Source organism: Myotis myotis, unplaced genomic scaffold (assembly GCF_014108235.1).
Source record: "Myotis myotis isolate mMyoMyo1 unplaced genomic scaffold, mMyoMyo1.p scaffold_m19_p_14, whole genome shotgun sequence".
Taxonomy (NCBI): domain Eukaryota; kingdom Metazoa; phylum Chordata; class Mammalia; order Chiroptera; family Vespertilionidae; genus Myotis; species Myotis myotis.
The window spans coordinates 47,691,246-47,709,470 of record NW_023416318.1 but is presented as its reverse complement, the minus strand read 5'-3'; the positions used below and the strand labels follow the sequence as shown (position 1 = coordinate 47,709,470).

Sequence of the window (18,225 nt, the reverse complement as noted above, 5' to 3'; positions counted from 1 at the left end):
CTTACTTTGCATTCAATGGATCCTGGCTGAGACTTCTGGGAGACCTCTGGGGTTGGTTTATCTCAGAGCCTAGCAGAGAGCCTGGCCTGGCCTGGCAGAGGCAGAGGGTTGGTGAGCAAGGGTGTGGGTACATGAGGACAAATGACATGCGCCTCGGGATCAAATTATGTGACAAACTTTGCAAATTGCTTTTCCGTCCTACTTGGCAAATACAATCCCTGAGATCAGTTAAAGTGGCAAAATATTTCCTTTCACAAATTCTCCCTTTTCCCTTTGTCGCTCTAAATACAGTGTGTTCTTCTGGGGGTTTTGAAATATCAGACAAGTGAATCAAAACCCTCATTTTGCTTTCAAGAGGAATGAACCATATGAGAGAGATGATACATAATAAAGAATTCATTTATTTGTTCTCCCTCCCCTCCCCCAAGTTTAACAAAATAATTCAGATACTGATTTCCTTTAACTTGCAAAAAAAAAATATGTTTCCCTAGAGTTCAGAGACCTTCAGAGACCTGCCACCAGCGTCAGTGCAGGTCCAGTTCCCACATGCTTCTGCTCACAGTCAGCTCCAGGACCAGCTCAGCGTATAATTACATCAATGCATACAGCTTGATTTTTTTCTACTATATGGAAACTTAATTGGGATAGAAGGAAAAATGAGAATTGCTTTACACAAATTAGAAGGTGATAGTTAATTCTCCTGGAGCAATCTTTAGATAACGGCTCAAGTCATAGACTGTGGTCGATTGCAGCTGTTTTAGTAACCCAGTGATATATATCAGAAACATGTGGTATGTTTGAATGGACAGGTCAATCAATCTTAGGGACTCAGCAATGAAGTTTTCATAGTAAAGAAAGAGTCGGTCTGAAAAATTCTGTAGGATATATTTGAACTGCTGGTGGTAATCAGAAATGATTTCCTTCATTGCAGCGGTCCAGCTTTTAATTATTTCCTGAGCGCTGGTAAAAAGCTCCACAATCTTCTCTTTCCCTTTTCCATCTGCATCGGCAAGAATGCTAAGAGATTTCTGGATTGCTTGCTGCACTAATTGCTCAGCCTCACTTGAGAGTTGGGAAGCAATGTCAGCAGCATTGACAATGTATTTGGAATGGAAGTACTTAAGGGCATGTACTAACTTCTTGACCAGGTTGATTACCTTTTCTTCAAATTCATAATATTTCAGTGTCCAGCTGACCACACTTGAATCAAGATATTCTTTGCGAAGAGCCTTTATGTACCGATGGAGCTGCTCTAACTCTTCAGACGCTTCTTGAAATTTGTTTTGAACAAGTTCATCTAACTTATCGAAGTCAAGGTCTAGGTTTTCTTTCAGGAATTGAGAAACATATTGAATACAACTGTCGAAGATGAGCTTGATCTCGTGTTTGATGTTCTTAATGATAACAGTAAGTCTCTTCATCTTTAAGTGGTTAACTTCTTCTCTTATGTATTCGAAAACACCTTCTAAATATCTCTGAAGATCACCTAGTATTACTGTAGTTTTGTTTGATTTGAGGGCATTCAATACCCTTTGGACCATTTGTGAGAAAGAGTTCAACTGTTTCCCATACTCCAAGGTTACGTTTGTTAGTTTAAGAGTTCTTGAATCAAAAGGAAATTTAATCTTTAGGTCCTTGATTAATTCGGATTTCTCCATCAGGTCTTGGACATAGGAAAGCAGTATTTCTAACCCATTATGGATATTTGAATGTACCTGCAGCAGTATCTTCCCTACTCCCCTCATGACCAAAGTAGAGAGTTCATCTGCAGTGTTCGTGCTGGCTCTTCCTGGGAGCTGGAATCTTGTGAGCTGCAGGTAATCAATCAACCAGGCAATCACGTGCCTGACTATTGTTTCGCATTCCCTAGTAATATTTATTAGGATGTTAAGCACCTTATTTTGGAGTCTCTGGAGATCGATGTGGCCTTCCTGGTCCAACAGATCCTTGTACAGAATCTGGACCTTGTCATTCCACAGCTGGTAGGTTCTAGCAGCGCCTCTGGCCACCCTCTTGAATTCGAGTGTCTTGTCCACCTTGTCAATCAGAATCAGCGCTCCTTGGTAGGTCTCCTCAGCCTTGTTCTGCAGACCTCTTCTCAGTTTTAAAGAGGCCTCTCTCAGATTAAGTCCTGTGTACTCCTGGTGGCACTTGTTGACATAGTTATAAAGGGCCCCTGTTGCCTTGGGCACGTTGTCTTTTAGAGAACTGAGCAATTGAGACACTGATTCCTTTTCCCAGTTAACTTTGATCTGAAATTTCTCATTAGATTCAGAGTATGGGTGCCTATGCTCAATTTTGAATATGCTGAGGTTTTTATCTGGAGATGACTAAAACCAGGAAAAAAAAAAAGGATAAAAAGAACATGTTTTCAATTATCCTGATTACATAATATACTACACTAAAACTTCATTAACGGTTGAAAGTAAAGATCAGAGGGTCTTTCACATTCTCAAGGGAATTTATCTTTCTTATGTCGGTTCATGTGTTTGTCTTACGGTTAAACAAGTCTACTGTTGTTAATTCCTCTTTATCACGCGCCTCAGAAAGGATAAAATTATGCATGGCATTTATACACAGTAACACTTAACATTAAGGCCTTCCCAGGACTGAAGATCAGAGGAGGAGCAGGGGGAGGAGAGAAAGGGGAGAAAGAGACTCCTCTATACCAACATGAAAAGACTAATTCAGAGAAAAAAAAGTAGTAGCAAAAAAGGTTAATGTCCAGAGCCCATCCAGCAGACATCTAGCATCGGGAGCCATTCATTTTTCCAAGCCTATGACAAACTTTAGTCATAGAATCTCATAGCTTCTTCTCATCTACGAAATTGAATGGCATCTTTGACTTGACCCCAGAGAGCTTGCAAAGTACAATGAGACCAATCTGGGATATCTCATCTGAAAATTCTCCAGAAGCCACTGTCTGGAAATGTATGCAGCATATTGCACAGTTTGCTCATGCCTCAGGTGGTGAGCCATAACTCTCCTCTTTCTATATTTGCCCAATAGTAGTAAAATAACTGGTGAAATGATGTCATAGGTCTGTCTAATAATTAGAATCAATAAAAGACTCATTGTAATATTTCCAGACCTGCTCATTGCTGTGTTTCACCTAATCTGGGAAAGCCCTGAGAAAACACTTTGTACTGAATTATATTTATCTGCCCCAAATCTCTACTCCCCATTAGGTGGGACTCACCTGAGGGCGGTAGTAGAAATTGTATGTTATGGTAGTATTATCAGATCCCAAGTCCAAGACCACCGTGCCTATGGCTGGAGAGGCTGCTGAGTAGAAGACGTTTTCATGTGCATGGCAGTGTATATGGACATCAGTGAATACGGGGCTGGTGATGTCCAGGCGGACCTCTACTTTCCAGTCCCTGCAAGCAGAAAAGCAGATGAGCCATCATGAAAGGGGTACAAAGGTGGCAAAAATCACAATGATCTGAAAAGGAATTAAGTTTCAATAAAAGTTCTATACGGATATTCTTGTAATTTGGCATCTTCTTTATATTCCACGCTGATGTCACGGTGTGTAAATGTTCCTTTAGCCTCATAGACAAACATGCCATCTTCAATCTTGTATGTTTCAATACCTGTAAAGGAGAGATTTTTCATTTGATTAATAACTGTAGGACACAGACATTTTCACTGTGAAAAACAGGATAAATCTATCTTAACTCAAATGGTAAATACACCCCCCCACACACACATATTTGAAACATGCAGCCACATTTAAAAAAAATAGGAGACATTATCAGTCTTAAGTCATTATAGAAAATTCTATTTTCTTTGAACGTGTTCTTCTTAAATGTCAGTAGGTTTTTACAGGATGCTACATGTCGGTATAGACGAATCTCTTCTTTTAAATTTGCCTCTAGTCATATATAAATACATCATTATTGATTCACAACTCCCCCTGAAAACATATAACTTATAGAATTCTTATATAGGAGGAGTCGGGACATTTCCTTACCTTTAAGGTCATATTCCAGGAACTGTATAATTGAGCTACAGGTGGAATCCAGGTATGCTTCAACATGATCTTCTTTGTTTTTCAAGCCAGCATTCCAAGTAGCATTATACAAGGGAGAGGCCACTCCAAAACGTGCCGTCAGTGCTCCAAAGGAAGGGATGTAAATCCCAGAAGGTATAGAGAACTTAATGGAAGGAATCTCAATAGTCTGATCAGGCACAGTGATGTTTGGCAACCTGAAGTCTGCAATCTTGCCGGCCATCTCATTTAGATCCAAAACAGTAGCACCAACAGAAATACTGCTTGGGTACGTAAACTGGGGCATAGTTAACTGAAATCCAGGCACAGTTATCTCAAAAAAGGGAACTGAGGAGTCTTCTGGTCCAGAATACTTGGTTAACACATCAACTTCGGGGAATTTCACTTTGGGTAGAGCTGGTACATTGAGGGAAAATGGTGAAGTACTTAGCTTCTTGTAGATCTTAATTTCACTGAAGTCAAGTGTGTAGGATGGAACCTGGAGATCTGTAAATGGGACTTGGAATGCAGGTGTGAGAAGAACCGAGTTCAGATTATTTAGCCTCAGTCCAGGAATAACAAATTTATCAGCCAATTCTTGCACAGGGACAGAGAAAGTATAGCCCTTGGGGTTTTTGGTGTATACAAGGGCTGTTGAAGCATGGAAATACTGTTTCCTATCCTTACTGGTGGTTACATCCAGCTTAAAGAATTCCCATAAAGTCTTGTCATAAACAGGTAGGGCAATGCTGTCGAGGAACTTCAGGTACCCTTCTAAGGAACCTGCAATGTCAAGGCGTGTCTCGTCTTGGTCATTGGAGAGTTGTACATCATTCTGGAGAGACAAGGAGTAAACCTGGACCTCACCTTTCCAGCTAGCCTTCTGGTTCTCAGGGTTGACATTCAGGGACATTTCCTGACCAAAGTGATTGAGATCAAGGAAGGAACTGAGCTGACTTGCGTGGACCTGAGCAAGGGCTGACATTTTCCATGGGGAGAGTTCCAGGGTGGCTTTGCCTGAATGCTCTCCAGATGTTAAGGGGTATAGTAGCTGAAAGTGGTTTTTGGTGTTGTGTTCCCAGGTGGCATAAATGCGTTGGAGAGAGGCTTCTCCAGCAAAGCTTTCTTTTACTTCAAGGTTCCAGAGTCTATCAACTTTGGAAGCCCCTTGTAGCTTCACTGAAGACCGAGTCCCCTTGGAATTTAAATAAGTGCTGACCTCACTGGCAATCATTCCTGAATATTCCCGTAAAAGGACTGAACCCTTGATATCTCCTTTGTTAGATAATTCAATGGAAAAGTAAGAAGTGAGGCTTTCTAAGCTGAATTTGTGGTTGACTGTCCCTGTAGCAGTAGAGTACAGTTTGGTGGAATTGAAATCATACTTTAATTCAATGGAAGAAGAGACAGTAGGTTTTGACTTGGTATTGCCATTCAGTTCCTGCTTGAAATTCATCCTCAGAATTGGAATTTGAACATTTGCTGTTGTTGTCACTGAAGCTTCCATGGTTTTCTTGGTTAAGCTAATGGTACTATCATGATTGCCTTCCACATATTTGTTACTCAGAGTCAAAGCTGTGGCTAACTTCAACCCTCTTTTCCTTGTCAAACTCGAGGAGCCCTCTAATTTGTACTGCAGTGCATCAATAACTGAAGAGGAGGAAGAAAGGAAGTGAGCAACAATATCTGATTGGTTATAAAGTCCAACATTTGTATTCAGTGTAATGACACTTGATTTAAAGGAAAAATCATAGGTAATATTGCCCATGGCTGGAATTAAAATGTTTGGGATACTTAATACCTTCAATTCTGGAAGAGAAAACTTGAGAAAATTCCTAGGGACATTAAGGGCTGGCAGCTCTAGAGATGGCAGGACTATTGCATAGGAGGGCACATAGAAGCCAGAATCTGGGGTGGTGAGGTTGGGGGTGCTGATCTCAAAGCCGAATGTCCACATCTTTGCTGTGAATGGAGATAGTTCAGTGTTGACTACTGGAATAGTATATCCAGGAATTTGAAGGGTCATGGGTTCCTTGTTCAGAGATTTTTCAACCATATACTTATTAAGCTTATTTTTTGCTTCATTATAGGATTTGGTAAAAAGATTTAATGCCTTGCCTCTGACTTTCTCAAAATGCCTGTTGAAGGAATTGATGTTCTGGTTGATAAACACATAAAATACGTCCAAAGGAATTGGGATGGAATGTTTGTCTTTGTTTTTCTTATACTGAGCCTTTACACTTAAATCAAATGATTGCTTTGTTGTTTTCAAGAATTCCTTCAAGCCCGTTTTTTCCCATAAGGAGAAATCTTTCACCTGGGGAATTTTGAATCCTGTATAAGGTAGAGTCATTTCAGGAATTGTTAAAGGACTGTTTAGGAAATCCAGGTTGGCTTCTCCACTTATTCCTATATGGGCGTCGGTGCTGTTCTCATTGTTTCCAGCAGAGAAATTTTGATTGTACTTATACTGATTGAACCTGGCACCGGCTTGCCAACTTGCTTGCTGGGCATTGGGGCTCAGGAACAGTGCATAATTATTCAGGAAGTCTATTTTCCCTGTCAATTTTAATGGAAAAATAACTTTCAGATTTCCTTCATTGTTTGTGGATGCAGTAATCTCAAATGGAATTGCTGAAAAGAAAAGAGAATTTTTCAAATTTCCACTAACTTTTCCACTTAATTGAGCATCATGGTTGCCAGTTACCTCTACCTTCCTTTCACTAAGCTGTGCTGTGCCTTTAGCAGTAAGAATACTGTGGCCCACATGCTGGGATTCAACTTGTGACTGGATTTCCAATTGATAATGGTTGAGAAAGCCAGATTCATAAGCCAAGGTTTGGTTTACTCTCAGGTGTTTGCTATTGATCTTATTAGAAAATTCAAAGGAAGTGAGGAGTCCTCTCATAGTGAAGCTAATTTGTGATTCACGTGTTCCCTCATCTGAGAATTTGGGGCAGGCCAATTTCCATGATGCTCTCCCAGAAGAAGTCCATGCTATCTTTTCAGAGTCCCACAGGGTCTTGATTTCATCATGTAGGTCAGCCTGACTGGAGAAGTCCAATTTGGGGATGTTCAATTTGTGAAAGTACTTTGTGTTGCTGTCCAGGGTAATCTGATTGTTTATCTTGATTAGCACACCATTACTAAGCTCCATTGTATTTTTTTCTGTTTGCAAACCTGCCACTGTGTTTGATTTCCCCTCGAAAGTATTTTCAAAAAATAGCACTTCGCTCTTATGCTCTGTGTTCAGGTACTTGCTGGAGAAACTCACGGATTCCTTCAGAACAAGTGGTTTCATCTTAGGGTACGAAAGTTGTGCATTTGCTTGAAGATCAAATTTGAGAACTTCGAATTTGGAGTGTCCTTTGGCAGTGATGGAAGCCGTAACCCCTGCCTCATTCACGGATGTTGTTACATTGTGAATGTCAGCATTCGCATCTAACGTGAAAAGGGGAGATTGGATTTTCAAAACGCTATGCAGCTTGCCGAAAGTAGGTACTTCAATTGTCTGTGAGATTTGGGGAAGCTGGAATTCTGGTATGTGAAGGTCAGGGATTTGAAAAGCTTTAAGGTCAAGCTTTGGGATTACGAATTCTGGAATTGTGATTTCTGATACATGGAAGTCTGGCAGAGTGATTCTAGCAAGAATGGTGTCCGTGTTCATCAGATCCTTCAAGTATACTTCTGGAACTGGCCACTGCAGTTCACTGTTCAGCATCTGGTCAATGATTCTGATGATCTTTGCTTTTATTTCTACCAAGTCAATTGTGAAGGAAGGAATGTGGAAGGTGTTGAGGACAGTAAATTCTGGTGTGGAAAACCTGGATGGGACTTTTATGTCTTCTAACTTTTTGAAATTTATCTGAACTGATGGAACCTTCAAATCTGTCAGGGGAACTATGAACTCAGGAGTCTGATACGTAGCTTCCTGAAGGGCCCGGATACTGACTTCAAAGGAAGGTATGATCACAAAGATGGTTTGTATTTCAGGAACAATGAACCCTTGTTCTACCAATTCTTTCAGATTTTCAGCCCAGTCTTGCATAGAATACTCTTCTGCAAAGTCAGTGAGGTTTTTAACAGCAAGACTCCACAAGTCAGAAATATAAGTAACAATTGTGTTGTAAATTTGGCCTACTAGGGGCAAGTATCGCTGAAGGTTCTGTTGAAGGTCCATCTGATACATTTGGTCTCGTATATCTTCTAGGGTCTCCTGGAATTTGGCTTTCATGTGATTTAAAGATGGTGACCCTAAAGCCTCCTGTAACCAAGCAATGAATAAAGTTATTTTGGTGCTGTTTAGGTTTTCCAGATGGTCAGAGACCGCAGTCTTGATGTCCTTCACAAACAGTTTTAGTGCTTCAGCTTTCTGTGGAAGGTCCAGAGCCTGGATTTCCTCATTGATTCTCTGAGTCACCTCACGGATTTTGTTATTGGTCTCATCTATGAACTGGTGGTAATCAAATGATCTTAATTTATTTATCAACATGTCAAGGAATCTGTTTACTTCTTCAATGAAATTTTTAAAAGACAATGCTTTAAGCTGAGTGACAGCATCATCAATAAACCCAACCAATTTCTCAAAGTGATCTTTTATCCCAACTTGTTTTAAGACATTGCCCAACTTCTGAAGAGTCTCCTTCAACTTATATTTTTGGGCCAACTGTACTGATTTATCCATTAAAATCTGGATGTGCTGCTCTATTTTATACCTATTAATTAGCTTGTGAACCATGGTTCTAAAAGCATTGATTTTCTCAGTTACTTCAAAATCTTTAATGAGCTTTCCAACATAGTTTTTGACATGTTCAATCATTTGCTTTATTTTTTGAAATGAAATTGCAGCCCTCAACTGATCTAAAAGCACTCTGACATCAATAGCTTCAATCTGTTGTTTTAACTTTTCTGCAAGGTGCTGCATGTCAAAATTCTGAATTTGTGTCTTGAGCTGTTGCAATTTTTCATCAGTCACATTTTGAATCCAAGACACTGTATTACTTCCCACTGTGTTAAAATCAATCTTTTCAATAAATAAATGTAAAGAATGGATTACGTTTACTAAAGTTACACGGATACGATAACGTTCATCAAGAATGTTCAATTTTTCAATGATTTGATCAATAATCTTAGCAATAGCTGCTTTAACATCATAATTATCTTTAATATACTGATCAACTTGTATCACATATGTTTGTAGTTGAGATAGTGTTTCATTAAAGTTGATTTGGGCATTGTCCAGTGCCATTTTTAGATCATTTTCTGTAATTCCATAAGTTTTTATGAAAGCAGTCAGTTTCTCCTTGGCTCTTGAAACTTGTGTCTCCCAGTTGACTTCATTCAGCTGGACATTAACTTTCTCTGAGAATTTGTCCAAGGCTGCTCTGTATTTCATCACGAACTCATCAATATCGATATGTTTCAATTCTCTCTGTATGGCTTCCAATGCAGTTATAATTATTATTCGACTCTTCTCAAAATGTTCTGGCAGGAGGTTAAAGAATGGGAGGTTGATGGTGTGGACATCTTGGTTCTTGTCATATTTTACAGAAGCAACCATAGTGAATTCCTGGGGCTGGTCAATAGTATCCTTTATTTCCAAAGCATCGATTACATTGACAGGATCTCGGACTAAAAATGGCACTTCAATCGGGGAGTCTAGCATGGTGAGGTCAGCCAGGGCGCGCCCAGTAAGGTCCATACCGACTTTGTCTTTGGTATTGTAAGCATCAAACTCCTGGGTGTATTCATTTTTGTTCACCTGGGTCTTAAGTTTCCAGGTGGCTGTCTGTTCAGCTGGAGTGAGCAGGGCGCCGACTTTGTTGTCAAGAGCAGTGCTGACGCTCCTTTTGGACATGAGATGGTGACTGGTGGATCCTTTGTAATCATGAGAGAAGGTTAGGGCCAGGGGTTCTGCTTTCAAGAGGAATTTGCTGTACAGTTGCCCAGTGTGTTCTCCCCAGAGAACCAGTTTCCCGTTGCTGTTTGTGTGGACATCAACGGTCACTGTAAACGGGGCCATCACAGAGTGGAAAACGTTGCTGAAATGCAGTGAGTCCGAGTTGTAGCTTGTACTGATGTCAGTGGTGGAAGCTAGCCCGGCGATGTTTGTGCTGAGCCGATGGCTGAACTCTGTGTTCTGTACTTTAGCTACGGTGTCTGCTTTATAGCTTGCTGACAGGTCTGCGTAAGAAAGGGTGTAGATGTGTTTTATTTCATCATTTTGGTAGGCTCCTTTTATGTTCCCACCCACATTCAGCTTCAGGGGTTCTAGCCGTAATTTCGCATGGTTGGTCAGATCCAGATCATTGAATTCCAGGTCATTGTTTAAAGTAGTTACAAGAGAATAGGGCTGTAGTTGTAAATTAAACGTTTGCTTATATGACTTGTCGGAGCTATAAATGTTGTCCAGTTTTGAAGAGAAGTCTAGTGATAACCCTGCCATGTTCAGACTGTGTATGTGGTGGAGTTTCATTTCAGCATATGAGCCCATCATGTCATTTGAAAGCTTAAGTCCCTCCTGGTTAATTTTGAAGTTGAAAATATTTTTGCTGTCGACACCCAGAATCATGGCCTGATAGGCACTTCCCAGTGACACCTCCGTGAGGGCAGCTTTCCCATCTAGACTGAATTTTGCATTGTGCTCCCTGAAGCGACCATTTGTTGTTAATTTCACAGATGCCCCAGAGAGCCCAAGGGCTGCATTCAGCTCATTCTCCAACATCAGGGGACTATACTTCAAGTTGGTCGTTGCGCTGGTAGACATTCCGTCTCGGGCAATCCTTAGTGTTGCTTTGTGAGCACCAGTATTAATTTTGTCAGTGCCCAAGATTTCAGCATTTAGTTCAAGACCATGAGAATTCATGGATCCAGAAAGCTGGGTGAAGAACCTCAGTGACTTGTAGTCAGCCTGATACACAGAACTCAGTGATGCCTTTTGTGTAGAGAAGGCCAGTTCTACTTTGTTAGAAGTGGTAAAGTCCTCATACTGCCCGTTGGTGTCAGATTTCACAGTCAGCTCGTAGTTCTCATATTTCAGGGAAGCAGTATTTTTAATGATGCCATCTTGCAGATCTGAGCTGGAGGTGAGGGAGAATGTTCCATCTTCATATCTTCCTATTATCTGATTAGTGCCCTGGAGGTAGGTGGAGTTAAACCTCAGGTTGGACTCTCCGGTTCGCTGGCCAGAGGCAGGATCCTTTTCATAAGACAGGCCATATGCACCGTTAGCATAGAATGAGGAGACTCTGAACTGCCCATCAATCTTGACTTCCTTGATGTACAAGTGCTCCTTCTGTTTGGAGTCCAAGTGCACGGAAGCGGACATCTGTGGTCCCCAGGGACTAGATGCATCGAATGTTAGCAAACCCTTGGAGGCTGGATTGTTTCCCATCTTTTCTACGTGGCTGAATTTGACATTCGAATCCAGAAGTTTGTGGTGTAGGGATCCACCGCATGATAACGTGAATGTATTCCTGTGGTCGTATGTTGTTTCTCCAGAACCTAACACAAAAATTAAATCACACGGGTTAAATTAGGCTATACATTTCCAGAACAATTTCTGTGTTGTCAGACTTTCAATAATAAAACCCCATTGATCTGGGTCAATTGTGTAACAGTCTCCTCCATCTCTACTATAAGGATAGAATCTGATAGCAATAAGTATTCCCACAGGAAGACTTCCCTGACCACTGACGACATTGCTGGGTTTCGTTATTAAGTGCTTCCTCTGTACCTTATTCTTATACATGATACCCTATCATAGTACCTCTTACAGTGAATTTTAATTGCCAGTTTACCTGTTTTACTGCCTAGTAGACTACTTAGTATATTTTATATGTTTAATAAATATTTTTACTGGTTGAATAAATGAATGAATAATTGAATAGACATCCAAGTAACAAGAAAAATATTTGTAAAAAGCCTAAGTCTTTTTCTCCCTGTAGGAGGCTATCCCATCAGAACCTGCAATGAATTATCCCTGTGCACCCTCTACCCAAGTATGACCCACCTTGTACACTGTAGGACAGCAGGTCAACCGCAGAGTCAGCCTTCATGTGGTACCGAGCCTGAAGGCTAAAGTGGTCTGTGCTGGTGTTGCCACCAGTGTAGGAGGCAGACCAGTTGTACAAGTTGCTGTAGATATTTGTGGAGAGGTCAAGAACACCCAAGTGAGGCACCCGCAGTTCATACAACTTGGGAATGGTAAAACTGGGGAGTTGGAACTCTTGAGGAGGCTGGTAGAATCCCAAAAATGGCAAGCTAATGACTGGTGTCCGAATAGTCTCCAACATCTTTAGATCTTTGGAGGATTTGCCACCCAAAGGCAAAGGAATCTCAATTTTCACACTGTTCTTGTTGAAGGTGTATTTGACCCGGCCATCACTGAAATAAAGAACAAAGATAATGTCCACAATCAGACATCAAGAACTCTGCAGCTCAGCCACGCACTATGGAAAGGCCCATCTGACACAGGCCCTTTGTTTTCCTAACCCTGGAGATCATACAGAGACGAGTCGATCTAGGAGAGACTATTGCCTATACAGCTCATACTCAGATTTTTAATTTTATTTCCATAAAATAAAGCAAAGCATTACGTGCATTTCCGTAAATATAAAGGTGGCCAGAGAAATTGGGAATCTGACTTCCCTATGAGGATGAAGCCATATTGCTAAAGTGAAATACTGTCTCGGAATGCTGCCTCTCTTCAGTGTTCAGTGACTGCCCCTTCCCTTCCGAGCTCAACGGCAAACTTATAGTCAGCAATTCTGCTAGACACTCTTGAATTCTTCACAGTCAACCAATTATGAGTACATCCTGATCCTGAACAAAGGGGGAATTCACTTATAATGGAGGAAAACTGAATGGCTTTCAAGTTCAGGTTGTAGTGAATAAAATATATTAGGGTGAAAGTACTAGAATCCTCAACGATTGCTAAGCTTCTTTCTGACTGGATTGGCATTCACATTCTGACCTCATGTTTAATAATGCAAAAATGCCACAGTGTTGATGCTTCAGTTATTAATCTCCTTAAAGTGCTTAAATTATTTTCCTTAAAAATGTGAATTAGAATCTAAATCGTGCTAAGTAAAATCTTCCATTTACTTTGTGTGGTTCAAGAAATTTTTCTATTTACAATAAATAGCTAAGATCTGGAAACAGTCCAAGTGCCTATCAATAGATGAGTGGATTAAAAAGCTGTGATACATTTACACAATGGAATACTATGTGGCTATAAAAAAAAAAAAGAAAGAAGGATCTTTTAACCTTTTGGACAGCATGGAGGGAACTGGAGAGTATTATGCTAAGTGAAATAACCAGTCAATGACAAGTATCACATAATCTCACTTATATGTAGAATCGAATGAACAAAATAAACGGAGGAACAAAATAGGTCCAGAGGTATAGAAGCATGGAACAAACTGACAGATATCAGAGGGGGAGGAGGATGGGAAGAGATTAACCAAAGAACTTATATGCATACATGCATAACCCATAGATACGATACAGACAATAGTGTGGTAAAGGCCTAGGGTAGGATAGGAGCTGGGGTTGGGGGGAGGCTAAGAGGGATAAAGGGAGACATCTGTAGTACTGTCAATAATAAAAAATGGCCCTAGCTGGTTTGGCTCAGTGGATAGAGCATTGGCCTGCGGACTGAAGGATCCCAGGTTTGATTCTTGTTAAGGGCACATGCCCGGGTTGCGGACTCAGTCCCTGGTAGGAGGCATGCAAGAGGTGGCAGATTAATGATTCTCTCTCATCATTGATGTTTATGTCTCTCTCTCTCCTCCCTTTCTCTCTGAAATCAATAAAAATATATTTAAAATAAAGAAAAATAATTTAAAAAATGGAAAAAAGAAAATTTTCTGGTTTTTTTTTTTATACCTTTTCAAGAAGAGGTTCTCTGGAATGTGGAACTCTGGCAGTGCCATCTTCTGGAGGTTCAACTGTTTTAGGTATTCTTGCAAATTCTGGGTATAAGGAAGACTTGCGAATGCTTTCTGAAACCACGTGTTTGTTGCCTACAACATAATAGACATTTTCAGAGCAGTGAGCATAGAAAGGCCTCAAAGTGCAATTAACATTAGGTGATAATCCATATTTGACAGATCAATCACTAAACAGGATGATGCACTGAGAGTTAAAAAATAAATTATAGAAAATTATAAATTTTTGTTTGTCATGGATCACTTCCTGTATTTTCTTAAAGGAACGCATAACATAGTAAGACTCCTAGCCAGTGTCCTGACACTTCCTTTGGTCTTGGCAAACTTTTCTGTTTACTAGTATATTCATTTTTTACTTATCATCTACAGCCTTGGGTAACGGGAGCAGGGCGGGGGGGGGGGGGGCGCTAACCATGTGCATGCTTCTTTTCTCCCCAGAAAATTCCCTGGGGGCAGGAAGCATGCCATATCCATCTTTGGATCCCCTCCTTCACCTAACTCAGAGTTGAGCATGTAATTAGCACTTACAACCATGCATTTATTGACTGATTTGTACTTACAACCATTAATTTGGAACCCATGTGCCGGAAAGTCATGTCTGTTTTAGGAACTCTGTGATCCAAGAGTCTGTTGGTATACATATGCAAGCTTTTAGGATAATCAGACAGATCCACGGGGAAACTGGAAGCTGCTTTTTTGGTATCCACATCGGTGCCTGCGTTCCATGCTAATTCAATCTTCTCTTCATCTGAAAACACACATGTGAAATAGTTGTCAATGGTATCAGGTCAGCTTCTAACCAATGGCTTGCAACACTGCACTCAAGTCCAGAGTGTTCTCAGAAGGGCTCCCATGGGGAAGAGGTACTCACCATAACGCCATGCCAACTTCTTGGAAATTGTTGAGCCATATGCTGTAGCAGATGAGTCCATTTGGAGGAGCAGTTTTGTGGGAGACCACTGGGCAAGGGTTTCACTTCTGGCTTCTGCTTGCAAACGGGGTACAGAAAGAACACCTTTGATGTTGGCTTCTTCCTTCTTGTCATAACTATTGGAAAGAAAATCAATTGACATCAATGACTTTGTCCATTCCAAGGAGATACGCAAAATTAAACAGAAGTTCGACTTGTGGTGATAAAAATGAAATACAGGATGGCTCAGAGAAATTTCCAGAGATCAAGCTCATTAACTTCTACAGTCAACTTCAGCACAAATTCAGGACTTTCCAGGGAGATACGGGAGAAAAAGAAGGTTTTCAGAAACTGTTTGAATGCTGCTTTAACATCTGCTAGCTCTATTGTCTTGGCCGAAGCATCTAACCCCTCTGAGCTACTGTCTCCTTATATACAAAGCAGGGAAACTTGTACCTACCTTGGAGTTTATTATAAGAACTGAGATGATTTCTTTAAAACACCCAGCACATTGCCTGATGAATAGTAAGTGCCCAGTAAATGGCAAAAAAGTCTAACTGGACATGTGCAGAGGGTGAGAATGTTAAGGGCTCTGCCCCTTGGGCTATAGACCGGGAATGAATGATTGGTCTGGTCAGCTTTAGAGCTGCAAAGGAAGACAGGAAAGAGCCACGAGGGCCAGCAGCTCCAAGTAGATCACCCCAAGCCTTCCTTACCTCATGTGGCCTGTGAAGGCGACCTCAGTGATTTTCTTGTTCTGAATGTCCAGGGTGAGTTTGTAAGATGTTTTTTCCTCGGCAGATTCATCACTAACTCTGAGGACTGTCCCAAGGTCAATGCCAAAATCTGGAATTTGTGTTTCACTGGTCAAAGTCATAGTCTGCCGGTTATATTTGATTGTCATCGTGGCCTCGGTCTGCTTTACACCTGCAAGAATGCAAAAGATGATTAAAACGTGTATTCAGAAGCTTTGTTTGGGAAGGAGAGAGAGAAAAGGGTAGAGAAACGACCAAGTACTCTATGGGTTTAAATGAGGAAACACTGTGGGATTTTACCCTAATTTTTTAACTCAGTGGTGCTCATGTACTTGTTCAGTCTGCAAATATATAGCATGTGCTAGGCACTGCTCTTGGCGGTGGGGGGTGGGGTTCTTGCCTTCATGGAGCTCACATCCTGGTGTGGGAATACAGATAACAAACAAGTAGTTATTTACGTCAGATGGTAAATAATATAAAGAAACTGCAACTGGATATGACAATAAAGTGAGAAAGAGATATAAGAGGTGCTATTTCATGTGTGGTGGTCAGGGAAGTTCTCCCTGATAAGGGAATAATTGGGCAGAGAATTGAATGAAGAGAATGGTGGAGCCATGGTACATTCTGGGGGGGGGAGCATTCCAGGTAGAGGGAACCCGAAATACAGAGGACCTGCTGTGGGAAACACTCAGCATGTTCAGGAAACGGTAAGGGCTCAAGGTCCTTCTGTGTCAGGCATATGGGACACCTCTATATGACTCTCCAATGATGACACCCTCCCTGGTTCCTTGTCCCTCCCTCACCTTCTTTCCTCCCTGACTCCTTCTTTCTTTGTAACAAGGTTTCATATTTCCTTCAATTCAGAGGTTTACCCATTTTATGTCTTTTGTAAAACTGTTACATGACATATTTTTTAGCAGGCACCCTGTGGATTTGTTTTTCTAGTTTAATTTTGGAACATACTATTCCTACCTAAAAAAAATCTTTGGATCTTTGGAAGTGAACATCTAAATTTGCCCCATCTCCTAAAATGCTTCTCTAGTGGCCTTTCCTAGCTCAGTAAATGGCATCTCCATTATTCAGTTGCACTGGCCAAAAATACTTACAGTTGTCGGATCCCTTTTTTCCTTACACTCAACACCCACTATATCAGCAAATCTTGTCAGTCTAGTCTTAAAAATATGGCCAGAATCCAATCACATCTCAGATCTCCTAGGCCACTGCTCTAATCCAAAGCCCCACCACCTTTGGCTTGGATTACTGCCATAGCCTACATACTAATTTCTCTGCCTTTGTGCCCCTAGAGTCTTTCCTCAACATAAGTATAAATCAAATCGTGAAAACTCTCCTGTGGCCTCTTATTTCACTTAGTAAAAGCCAATGTCCTTACCAAAACCTACAAGGCTATTCTTTCTCCACCTCCCCTTTCATTCTGACCTCATCTCCTACCATTTCCTCCCTAATCTCTCTGCTTCAGTCATACTGGCTTCTTTCCTTTTCCTCAACCATAGCAGCCATACACCTGCCTCAGGGCCTTTGTACTTCCTGGCTCCTCAGCTTGTAAAGCTTTCCATATGGCTTATCCCATTACTTCCTTCAAGTCTCTCTTTTATGCTCCCTCTAGTGGTGAGACTGTATCATTCGAAATGGCACTGCCTTCCCGTCTCTTCCTATTCCCAAGATTCTTTGGGCTCCTCTATGTCCTATTTTTCTCCTCAGCACCAATCTTGACATTCTCAATATTTACTTTGGTTATCCTATATAATAAAAGGGTAATATGCAAATTGACCCTAACAGCAGAATGATCAGAACGACTGGTTGCTATGGTGTGCACTGACCACCAGGGGGCAGATTCTCAATGCAGGAGCTGCCCCCTGGTGGTCAGTGCACTCCCACAGGGGGAGCTCCACTCAGCCACAAGCTGGGCTGACAGCTGCGAGCGCAGCAGCAGTGGCGGGAGCCTCTCCCACCTCCATGGCAGTGCTAAGGATGTCCAACTGCAGCTTAGGCCGCTCCCCACAGGGAGTGGGCCTAAGTCATCAGTCAAACATCCCTTGAGGGCTCATGGGCTGTCAGAGGGGATGTCTGACTGTCAGCTTAGGCCTCATCCCCCAGAGAGTGGGCTTAAGCCAGCAGATGGACATCCCCCGAGGGGTCCTGGACTTCAAGAGGGTGCAGGCTGGGCTGAGGGGACCCCTCACCCTCACCCCACAAGTGCATGCATTTTCATGCACTGGGCCTCTAGGTTACTATAAACTCCATGAGGGTAGAAACCATCTCCACTGTTTACTGTTCTAGCCTCAGCTCTAAGAATAGGCCTGGCACATATCAGGCACTCAGTACCTATTTGTTATACACATTAACTTGAAGATGTCCTCCTTGTGAGTTCTGGACCTGAGACTGAGGGCAGAGATGGAAGAGCCCTTTTCTGGATACTTACCTTCTGCCTGAGCTACAAACTCCAGTGTGTCCACCCGGGCCTCGCCCTCTTTCTGGAGATTGTAGATTGCGCTGGCAGAATACTGCTCCACTTCTCCCGTGGGCTGCAGTTCCAGTTCATATCTGAAGATGGTACAATGCATAGAGTGAATGATGTTAGAGCTTTTTATGACAATG

At 41.5% G+C, this 18,225-nt stretch overlaps 1 protein-coding gene across 1 annotated transcript in view; it reads right to left on the bottom strand.

Moving 5' to 3' along the window:
• Nucleotides 1-381: 381 nt before the first annotated feature.
• The window catches only part of APOB (apolipoprotein B), a 37,189-nt gene continuing 19,345 nt past the window's right edge, over nucleotides 382-18,225 (bottom strand). Inside the window, exons 20-29 of the mRNA XM_036335239.1 lie at nucleotides 18,050-18,171; nucleotides 15,571-15,781; nucleotides 14,816-14,991; nucleotides 14,505-14,692; nucleotides 13,883-14,019; nucleotides 12,006-12,379; nucleotides 3,977-11,497; nucleotides 3,482-3,596; nucleotides 3,200-3,380; nucleotides 382-2,330 (exon numbers count right to left, since the gene is read on the bottom strand). Coding sequence (XP_036191132.1) covers nucleotides 678-2,330; nucleotides 3,200-3,380; nucleotides 3,482-3,596; nucleotides 3,977-11,497; nucleotides 12,006-12,379; nucleotides 13,883-14,019; nucleotides 14,505-14,692; nucleotides 14,816-14,991; nucleotides 15,571-15,781; nucleotides 18,050-18,171 — 10,678 coding nt within the window. The 3' untranslated portion in view covers nucleotides 382-677. The remainder of the gene's footprint in view (nucleotides 2,331-3,199; nucleotides 3,381-3,481; nucleotides 3,597-3,976; nucleotides 11,498-12,005; nucleotides 12,380-13,882; nucleotides 14,020-14,504; nucleotides 14,693-14,815; nucleotides 14,992-15,570; nucleotides 15,782-18,049; nucleotides 18,172-18,225) is intronic.